The 11574-nt window shown below is 36.4% G+C and overlaps 1 protein-coding gene across 1 annotated transcript; it reads left to right on the top strand.

Annotated features, from left to right (window-relative positions):
* Positions 1–266: 266 nt before the first annotated feature.
* LOC135082233 (TWiK family of potassium channels protein 9-like) lies at positions 267–8589 on the top strand. Its single transcript, XM_063977003.1, has 3 exons — positions 267–299; positions 6322–7107; positions 7188–8589. The coding sequence occupies exons 2-3, from the start codon at positions 6381–6383 to the stop codon at positions 7994–7996; spliced, it is 1536 nt and encodes a 511-aa protein (XP_063833073.1). The 5' UTR covers positions 267–299; positions 6322–6380; the 3' UTR covers positions 7997–8589.
* The last annotated feature ends 2985 nt before the right edge of the window (positions 8590–11574 follow it).

The raw sequence follows: 11574 nt of genomic DNA, 5'->3' as shown, positions 1-11574 counted from the left end.
TTTTTTTCGTATTTTTTCTTCTTTTTTTTTTCATTTTATAAAAAAAGTATTTGTTCTCATTATAATGGCATTTTCAGACGTCATAGACTGTGGGATTACGATTGAATTATTATGTTTTTCTGGAATATAGGACCTTTCGTCAAGCACATTAATAATGCGTTATTTATAATAATGTCAATAATATACTGCAGAATTATTGCGGTTCAATTGCACACTGTGAACGCGGCCAATCTTCCAAAATTAACCTTTTCTTTGTGTTGTTTCAGATAATATTTTTAACACATGGACATGGAAATAAGGTGAGTTTCATAACTATCTGCATTACCAATTATTCATAATTATCATCATCATTTTAGCCATAGGACGTCCATTACTGAACATAGGCCAATAATTTCCACAATGGCCGGTTAGTCGCGGCTTGCATACAGCACCTTCTTGCTACCTTTATAAGGTGGAATCAATTTATTCACTCGCTATTTATTATAATGAGTGTACCTGTACCTACATTATTTTGTATGCATTTCTGATAATGTACTCGAGTTTCGCGTTTCCACTCGGCCCCAATAATTACACTCGATATGAATGTTAAAGCTTAAAGCTTTATTTGCTGCACACTCATGTGAAGCTTTACCAACTCATTTTCGGGGAGCGAGCTTTGTTGAGTCCGCGTTTGCAATTTCATGTTTGTGAATTAAGATGCGTTTTCACTGAAAATCATTGATTTTACATACGATTAGCAGCATCGAAATATGTATTACATTTAGAGCGTTTTCACATTAGGGCGTTAGAAGCGCGACAGCAGTGCGGCAGCGGCGTTTTTTAAATGTGAAGGCATGCATCCGCTGTCACATAGTATGACATTATCGGCAGCGCGTCTGTCGCGCGTTTGTCGCGCTCTGCTAAAGTCGCCTAAATTTGAAAGCGTACTTAGGACCCATTCACTATCTCTAAGTATGGTTCTAATAGTCTTTACTTCCTGATTAACACTAGCAATTAAAAGCAAGAAGTATTTAGCGTCAGTCTTTTCAGTGTCATGGTTTAGATGTCCTACACTGAATCATCCCACCCGTAACACTAATAGGGGGCGCCACTGTCAATACCTGATTGCTGGTTCTGATTTTTGCCACGTTGGAAAACACTGAAATGTAATTTGCAGGAGGGCGCTGCTATCAATGCAGGTTTTGAAATGAAAGATTGATATGTATTTTAAATTATTCCTAATCCATCCAACAAAATCGAATTCATCGATTGTAAAACTTTTGCCACGTGTGTTTTTGTATTTACAAAACAAGCTATTTGTATTATCACAATTCATATAGTCAAAACAACAGGTTTATTCAGGAATATGGAAAACTAGTGAACTTCTAACCGGTTTGCACAGGTGTAGAACTAGTTTCGACCGGTATTGGGGCTGTTGAATGAACAGCAAAGCCAATTTTGGTTTGGGCGGGCGCCCTAACAATTTTCGCCTTATTAGTGGTTGCCGTATTGTGCCCAATCCAATCTGCCTCAGTAAAGTGATATTGTAACGTTGTTTGCGTGTTTTGGAGTGATTCAATGGTAATAGTTTTCGTATAACTGCACAGATGATGGAATTTGTCGATTTTGGTTACGGTAGTGGCGCGGAAGTTTTGTGTGATTTGTTTTTGTAAAGACGGTTATTTATTTGGGGACCTGTGCTTTAGATAAACACAAACAAAAAGTGGATTAGAATCTATACATATTGTTATTTATAACGCCTGAAGCTGCCGCTTTCTGACTCAAGCAAACGAGTTGAAACAAAGTCGTGCTTTTTTGTCAGTTTATGAATAAGTATAGTCGTAAAATATACAAAGTTACGAGTCGTAAACGTTGTCTTATCTGTCAGCAAGTTTCAAACGAAATTGTTGTTTTGTAAAGAAAAATAAACTGAAAACTAGTAAGTATACTTACATAGATACACCAGCCAACTAGTCGACAGACACTTTTGTAGCAAATTGATCCTTATTACAGTGGATTATGGTCTGAAATTTTTTACCTGATAACGGCAAAAGAAGCTTAACACTAAGACATCTTACTCGTATGTACTTAAGGGACTATTCCCGCCTCTCGTTCCCACCGCTGCAACTCTTGTGTAGCCAGGATCTACAGCTTGGCCGCCAATAAAAACCCAACCAGTGAAGGTCAAGTTTCTTGTGTACTTGTCGTCACAGCCTCATTTCAGCCACAGGACGTCCCCTGCTGAACATAGGCCTCCCCCAACAATTTCCATATTGCCTGGTCAGTAGCTGCCTGCTTCCAGCGCCTTCCGAAATCGTCGGTCCATCTTGTGTATTGGCATCACACGATGCATTTTCAGGCCGACTCCAGAACCTTGCTGCCCTATCAGCCGTCAGTTCTGCGTACTTTGTGCCCTGCCCATTGCCACTTCAGCTTGCTAATCCTTCGGGTACATTGTCTGATCTACTCTTGCCTGTTCAATATCTATCAAAATTCAATATCCCGCCTCATCTGAAAAGTGTGGCTGTAAAAAGCATAAACATTTTCATATTATAATATTTTCATTCCCCACACGTAAAGCATTCGGCCTTAGCGAAAAATCGAGCCGTACGCACGTGTTCAGAAAGTAGATTGTGTTTAAATATTTTTGAATGCATGCGCTTGATTGAGAGACTTAATATTGATTTGGATATTATGGACTAATAAAATCTTTATTGCGATAGTAAAAATGGAGAGGAATGATTATTAAATTTAATTTTGTTTGTATGGTGAAAATGTTTCAAAAAAACTAGGTGCAGTATTTGTATGCCTAATGAAAATGAAAGATACGCAATGTTAATTTCGAGTGAATAACATCAAAGAATGAATCTACACTATAGATCGGATTCAAGCCTGCGATGGGTCCACACTCCGCATGCCTATTAGAATTACAGCAGTTTGAATTGAGTTTGCTTCGTTACAAAGTAAATTCTTAACTAATTCTTAACCAAGGTAAAAGTTCCCTCAGATCGCAACAGCTGGTCTTGCTATCTCTCTGATAGAGTCTGTCTTTCTGTAAGGTTGTAACCTCAGCAGTTATCTGTTCCTTAATAAGGACAGCTGTAGAACCAATTTAGGCCCTTGACTTTCATTCATAAAATCGTAAGGTTTAGCCCTGAAATTCTCTGATGAGTGAAAAATAACAATCAAGTATTAACGTCACGTATGAATGAACGTGACAGAAATAAATGGGTACAATTTTTTTAAATGTGTCTTGGAAAATGATTGTCATAAGAATATTTTTTGCAGAATAATATTTTCAGTCGAGCCGCTTCTACTGATTTCTGAGAATTGGTAGTTATTTTTGTTCAAAAAATACTTGTAAGTACTTACTAATATTTGATTTGGCGCTACTTGAGCCCTACAGAAAACTCTTCTTCATGTTTTTGACATATTACTATTACTAGCTTTCCGCCCGCGGCTTCGCCCGCGTGGAATTTTGTCTGTCACAGAAAAACTTTATCGCGCGCGTCCCTGTTTCAAAAACCGGGATAAAAACTATCCTATGTTCTTTCCCGGGACTCAAACTATCTCTATGCCAAATTTCATCAAAATCGGTTGCGAGGTTTAAGCGGGAAAGCGTAACAGACAGACAGACAGACAGAGTTACTTTCGCATTTATAATATTAGTTGGGATGGGATAGGCTTCTTTTACATACAGCTTATATTATACAAATCATATGAGGTGGCACATTCACTTGTATTTTAAGCTTACGAATACCATACCGACCTACGAGTACGTATAGAATTTGGTTATTTATGTAAGATATTTTTGCTATTGCATAGAGAATAATTAAAGTCAAAGTCAAAGTCAAAATTTCTTTATTTGTTTAGACTAATAAATAGTTCTTACAAATCGTCATTTTGCTCTTAAGGAGCCTCTACATGTCTCATAATCTTTTTACCCTACCAGCGCTTCGAGACCAACATTTGGCAAGTTTTACTTAAGACTGTCCGACAGTGGTCCCAATATTTTGCAATCAAAATATAATAGGTTTGCCCAAACTTCTAGGGCTTTTTCAGAGGCATTGCTAGTCGACCATGGTTTATAGACTATTGTCGCATGTCGTTAAGTACAGTTTTGAAATCGTAAGCCTTTCATACAGCAGAAGTACAAAACAGAATCTGTCCCATCTTCTTACATACTCGTAGAAAAGAATACAGTCCGGATATTTTACTACCACATAACACTGCTCGCATATTACTGTCAGCGAGTGAAATAAATTTTTATCCTATGGCATTATCGAGCGGTCGCTTTTGCATTATTCATCCTTGGTCCGGTCTATTTTTATAAGGATCTTTATTGTTTCAAGTTCGTTCCGCAAATGTTAGATACTTTCGGATTCCTTATTTTCAGGCATACAGATACCTTTTTGGAGATCAAAAACTTCTTTTGGTCTTTATTAAAGAAACTAGTCCCAAAAAGTTTGTACCAAAATTGTGGCTGGCAGGCTGAAAACTGTCATTCTTGTGTATTAAATAAGATGGAATGCAAAATTGTTTCAGTAAACTCAAAATTATTTTGCCTTATTTATTTACAACATAAGCAAATTCCATTGGCGTAAAATTAACATAATTAGAGTCTATAGAACCAATAGCAATAACACAACAATTGCTTCTTAAATGTAATCAAACACTATTGTAATTTTTGATGATAAACATAATTATGACGACACCATAAAGGTAGCAGGAAGGCCGCTACCAACCGGGCAACATGGAAAGTATTGACGAAGGCTTATGTCACACTGTGCTTATGTTCAGCAGTGGACGTCCTATGGCTGAGATGATAATGATGATGATGAAACACAATATGGACGAGAGATGCGTCTATATGGAGATAATATGCTCTTAGTAATTATTTACTTTGTATCTTATCAAAAACAATTTGTGTAACACAAAAATAATCACCAAAGAAAAGTACTTTATTCGTACAAAATACTTACACACAATCGGAATTTTCTGCAATAAGTCGTAAGCATTAAAAATATCCGCTTATGCGACCAAAATGTGAGGAGGAAAATCAAAACAGTTACTGACAAAATGCCCCAATTTCCGAATACTGAATGTGACTTTTTGTTGAATGTTGTTTTCTGGAGGGTCACCAGGTATTACAGCAGTAAATGTACACCTATATACCTACCGCGCCCATAGATATATGGGATACGTTAAGGTACTATGGTTACCTACTTATCAAACGCCTGTTATGTGTCGTATTTGTTATCTATACTGCTAGATATACTTCTATACTAATATTATAAATGCAAAAGTAACTCTGTCTGTCTATCTGTCTTGCCTAAACCACTGAACCAATGTTTATTAAATTTGGCATATAGATAGTTTGAGTCCCGGTTTTTGAAACAGGGACACGCGCGATAAAGTTTTTCTGTGACCCCCGGTCGGGAAGCTAGTATTTATTTATAAACTTAATGCCATATAATTGGTACATAGGACGAACCTAATGCCATCACGCTTTCTCTACCAGTTAACCTTTGGGTTAGACAGAAACTATCCTTTGACTTCAACAAGCAAAATAAGAACAAAAACTTTTGTATAATCCTTGTATGTCAACTCTTTCAGTATGAGGGCCTGATTTCAATTGGAACTTGCAATGATTTTGTGTAACTTTACTTTTTCATTTTGGTTACAATTTTACAGGCTGAAATGTGAAATCAGAAAAAAATTCCTGCACGATGCTTTAGAAGAATCTTTTAAAAATTAATTGAGTTTCCCAAATACTAAATTGACTTTTAGAGATGTCTTCAAAATTATTTTTATGACTTAGAAAAGTAGCTGATAAAAATAAAATTATATGAAATGACAGCTGCCCACTCTATTATTCAAATGGCGGAAAAAAGTAATTACCCCGAGTTCCAAGTCTTCAAGTTTTTTATTGACTTCTTAATAGACAGTAAAACGTGAATAGAAACTTTATAGTGTTTTATACAAGATTAACTAGCCCTAAATTACTTCGGAAAACTTCTGCCTACATAAATTTAAAATCTTATGAAAACTTATAATTGCTTTAGGAGGGATTATTGAAACGTTTATCCAAATAATTTATTATGGTTTAAGTAAACCCATATCGATATTTTAGCAGCAAATAGAAATGAATGAGAAATTCCTGTTTCATAAACGTGTAGCCGCGACAAGATTTTAACAGAACATTAATCATTTTCCTAACATCATACTTCTTCATTTGTCACTTATTCCCCTCCATCTAAAAGGACTTTGAAAAATGACTATCCACTTAAGTGTAAGGAAAAATCGCTAGCGATATTAACGAAAAATTTCTCATTGTTCCAGATAGACGACGAAAGGATAATGACGTCACTGGATGAAGGTGGGAGGTAACCGGAGTAAAGATGGATATAGATCATGTTGTACTGGATAAAGAAGCAATCAACCGATTCGAACAGTATACATTGGCAAAGCCTTCACTTAATGGAGGGATACCCTTGGACAGATGCCAAGATGCCGACTCGATGGCATCTAATAGCAGAAAGAGAGCGCAAACTTCGCGCCAGAAAGTTGTTTGTTGCTTTTGTTTTAAAACAACTAAGTACAGAAGAAAACAATTTATTATCGGCTCCCTTACGAACGTTGTGATATTTTCTATTTTGTTGGCGTACACGTTTTTAGGTTCGTTTATATTCCTAGCCATTGAGGGCGGAGTAGAAGTGCCGGCGAGGCCTCGGTTGCTACCGGACAGGCAAAAAACGAGCCACAGAGAGCACAATAGCACTAAGAAACATCCTGAAGACGATTACGAGTATGGTAATTTGACACTTTCCGCCAACTATTTCTGGGACGCCAGGAGCAGAGCCGTCGAAAATATCTGGGAAATAACAGTTTCACTAAACATTCTGTATAGGGAGAATTGGACTAGATTGGCTGCACAAGAGATCTTAAAATTCCAAAACGAGCTAGTTCAGAGGGTGACTACAGAAATGGCGTCGCAGTACGGAGTTAGTTACCGGGAGATGGCCCTCGGTGAATTTGCCGGGAGCGACGCTAGCAACCATTATGAAGAGCACGAATGGAATTTGGCGCTCGCATTTTTCTACTCGCTAACCGTTCTAACTACAATAGGTGAGGAAATTCCCAGAATCAAAAGGTTTTTTATTTTATTTTTGTGTGAACTATTTTAACGCAATTTTATTTGTTCACAGGTTATGGAAATATCGCTCCGAGAACGATTCTCGGGAAAGGTGTCACGATTATTTATGCTCTCGTCGGTATACCGCTCACTCTGGTGTACCTTTCGAGTGTCGGATCGTTACTATCTAAAATGGCTCGAAGTGTATTCAGCCGAGCGTTATGTTGCTGTCTTTGCTCCAACTGTGGCTACTGCTGCTACGACGAAAGGCGAATGGCAGAGAAGGAACGGAGAATGAAGCTTAAAAGGCAACAAGAAGAAATGCTCAACAGTCAGAACACTAGCAAAACTCCAACAGAAGAGTGCTATGTATTAAAACCTGACAGTCAGAAAGACTTATCCATATCAGAGAGGCCTACTACAAGTACAGCGAAAGATGACGTCATTAGTTGGCCAGATACCGACTCAAAACTGTCAATGCATGGCTTGAGCATTCTAGCGCCTGTTCTTCTGTGTCTTTCTGCGATATTTATCTACATAGTCATAGGAGCCGTGGTCCTATTCAAATTAGATGGTATGGGTATCATAGACGGTTTTTATTTTTGTTTTATGGCTTTAAGTACAATAGGTTTCGGTAATATCATCCCTGGTATGAGTTACACGACTATCAGTGGGGTCAGGTATTACACAATCAACTCTACTACTCTATGGTTTTGTTCTGGATACACTCTGACTGGGTTGGCCTTAACAGCAATGTGCTTCGGCGTCATCCATGATGAGATTATTTACAGGATAAAGCATCAACAGAAAGAGTGGTCTCAGAAAAGTAATACAGTCAACGATGAGGTCAATTTAAATGATCCGTTTTACATGAACTCCTGACAAATGTTTAATAAGGGGAAGTCGGAGAACTTGTACAGTATAATGGAGGATAATTCTGTAGTGGAGCGTAATAGGATTGAAATTGACAATAGGGATGTAGTTCTTAGTGTAGATGATATAACGACGGCAGTAGATGCTGCTGCCGACTTCCCTCCGCCCCCTTCAGAAGATGAAATAGTTACTATTGTAACTAAGAAGGAGCCGAAAGGATTTGGCAATATGGTGGCATACAATGCATTACCAGAAATGCTTGAACATGTAAATACATAATTGTACAGATTTTCTACATTATTGTAGTTTTTTATGAATTACTTTCCGTTTGTTTAATTTACTGGCTGTGAAATATTTGTTTAGACATATTTTTTAGGATCGAATATCAAGATTGTATCTCGAATTCACTTTTCCACAATATTGTATGATTGTAACTTTGTAAATATTGTAATTAAACTTAGTTTTAAGACGGAAACGATGTCTAACATCTTTTATCTAAATCTATTTGTCAACTGTTAATATCAAGAAATGTAATTGTAACAATTTTCATGTGAATAGTTTCTTTGTAAAAATATCAGTTTAATAAAAAACAAATAACTCTACGTTCATTTGTTATTTTACCAGCGAGTCCAATATTGGAATTGATTGAAATCTTTGTTATTTTATTTACATAAAATTGAACGATATAAATAAAAGATATGCAATTTTAAAAGGTTCAGTTCAGTCGAGTGTGCTATTTGTGTTAATTGATTGTTCAAATTGTGCTTTTAATAAAAATAAAGAACCTAATCAATCTCAGAACAAAGTTAGCCAGCGCAAGCCGTTTTAGGGCAGGCAATAAAAATAAAGGGAAACATTTCAGGAGAAAGTAATCTCTCCAGGAAAAGGGTTGAAGGCATCTGAGGAAGACAAATAGTGATTTATATTGAAATGGAACGTTCTTTTTGATTTTCTACCCATTCGCGCGTTATATTGCTTTTGTATGATAATTCGGAGTTACACATGCAGTAATAATATAACAATCGGGATTGAAAGACTGAAGACAGATTCCATCTCGGTAAAAATATTCACCGACATGCATCCCTAAAGATTGGACATAGTAAGTATTGTAAGTATATTAACTAAAGTATTTTAAGTAATACAACGACGTCACATCAAGGCTGATTTGCACCATATAACTATAACTATAACTATAACTATAACGATAACGATAACTAGTGATTTTTGTATGAAGTTTGTCAGATTTTGACGTTTGTTAAAGTTAAAGTAAGATAGTGCAACCCAGCCTATGGTAACAGTGGCGCTCTACTTTATTAGTTGTACTAATAGAGACGATTTAGCATCAGAATGTATAGTGTAATGAGTCAATACTGTCGTTTCTAAAATAATATTGATGCATCCTCCTACCTAATGCCAAGGCGAGGTACCTAGTATGGTAAGTATACGATTTATTGAAAAAATAAAGTAGGTACATTACTAGGTTGTAAAGACATCCTAAGCTTTTCCTTCGAATAGAAGGACGATTTAGTTTTTTCTAAAGTTCAACTACCAAGTTGAGTTTTAATAGACTCCTTGAACCGAGATATGATGAATGTGTATCTAAATGGCAATGCCAGATTTTGTATGGAAAGTGGCGTCTTTTTTTTTCGCGCGGCCATCGACCAAACTTTGTTTTTTGATTACAAAATAGTGTAATAAACCAAACTTACTATGGCATGTATACCTCTAAACTCAGTCTGAACTGAGTTACGAGCATTAGAAGTTTGATGATTTTCATACTAGATTTGCTTTTTGTGCGCAAGTTTTGTAAGAAATTGCAACAAAATATTGCGCTATTTTTTTATTGCGCTGATTCTGCTCCATACTGATGTCTGGAGCCTTTAATGGATGGTATTGTTTGTTTACACATACAATCTCGATATTTTGTTGCAATTTCTTACAAAACTTTGCGCGCAAAAAGCAAATCTAAGTATGAAAATCATCAAACTTCTAATGCTCGTAACTCAGTTCAGACTGAGTTTAGAGGTATACATGTCGTAGTAAGTTTGGTTTATTACACTATTTTGTAATCAAAAAACAAAGTTTGGTCGATGGCCGCGCGAAAAAAAAAAGACGCCAATTTCCGGCATTGTCTTTTAAATTCAACCAATCAAAAGATCGAATTTTGGGCTTCGTTTAAGCAACTTTTATAAAGTAACAGAAATTACTGAAGTGACGAGAGTAATAGATTAAGTGAAAATTTTTGTCACCTTCAACGAGAAAAATGTATAACCAAAATGCTCAGAAAATTGTTACGTGCCCACTAACAAGGCGTCTAATTAACTCCGCCAAATTTGTTGGTATTAATGAATTTTCTAAATACATCGTGACAGCGACTTTCGTACAAACTCTTAACTCTTCAACCACAGGCAGACATTAGAGTGGCTGGGAGTGATTTCCCAAGGGAAAGGAGTGCTCCAAGGTAATTTAATCACAGCAACGCTAATGTAGGGAGGGATTATGGTCCATAGATACTGGATGACCGGATTTTCTTTTATGAATGACTTGCATCTTATATCAGTAAGTATTGAAGAAAAGTTAGGCTTGTTTTTTAAGACGCTATCATAACGCAACATAATCCGTTTACGTTTTCGTTATTGTTTCATTGAAGCCCTCTTCTTCTTCTTCACAATCATGGTTTCAGACTAATGAGACGCCATAGGTGTCAGACGGTTAATGTGCCCTTCAAAACATAAAATCCTATTTATTTCTATTATGTCATTCGAGTACATTGAAGCCCGAAATGTTCTCTCTGGGAACAATCAATCTGGGAACAATACACACGTCATGACACACTGATTTAATACGTAACTATGTGATGTCCCATCCCATACATGGATAGAAATCAGAACCACCGATTCAAGAGTCTTAATATCAGGATGATAGTACCGGACCGGGGAAATAACATTATTATGTAGGTATAGTTAATAAAATGTTTAGACAAAAACTTCCATTTGTCTTAAGAATCGGTAAGTCGCAAGCGCTGGACGCAGGCCGTTACCAATCGATCAACATGGAAAGCATTGGGGGAGGCCTATGTTCAGCAGTGGACGTCCTATGTCTGAAATGATGATGATGATGAAATGAATCTGTAAGTTACTAGAAAAAAAAAATTGGTACGTTAGCGTTCCATAACTGCTAAGTCTATCTATCAAAAGTAACAAAACATTAATACTGTAAATGTATGTACTATAGTTACTCTGCATCTTACAAACAAACAAAAACAACCCGCCGCCCGAACATCCCACAATCCTGTTTTATGTAAAATTCATAGGGATTTGTGAAGCTGAATGTTGTGAAATGAATAAAAACACACAATGCGAGTTCAGTGATTCGTACGAATTCGGGCTTTGTCAGCTTTTGCACACTGACGTTCAATTTGGTGAATTTTTAATTTGTGATATTGGTTTAGATTGTGATGCTCGTGTGCTTTATGAATTTAATCAAATTAATAATAATAATAATTTCAAGGTATCTCCACATTTTGTGGTATCTCCAACGTCTTTTCTACTTATAAAAGGAGCCTAGTTTACTTAATTAATTCGTTT

The sequence above is a fragment of the Ostrinia nubilalis genome, chromosome 21 (assembly GCF_963855985.1).
Source record: "Ostrinia nubilalis chromosome 21, ilOstNubi1.1, whole genome shotgun sequence".
NCBI classification, from domain to species: domain Eukaryota; kingdom Metazoa; phylum Arthropoda; class Insecta; order Lepidoptera; family Crambidae; genus Ostrinia; species Ostrinia nubilalis.
This window is presented reverse-complemented; position numbering and strand designations above follow the sequence as displayed.

Excerpts from the sequence above, each read along its gene's own strand:
- LOC135082233 (XM_063977003.1), top strand. The coding sequence starts at position 6,381 with ATGGATATAGATCATGTTGTACTGGATAAAGAAGCAATCAACCGATTC. Across the intron at positions 7,108-7,187 it reads AACCGTTCTAACTACAATAG|GTTATGGAAATATCGCTCCG; the intron begins GTGAGGAAATTC and ends ATTTGTTCACAG.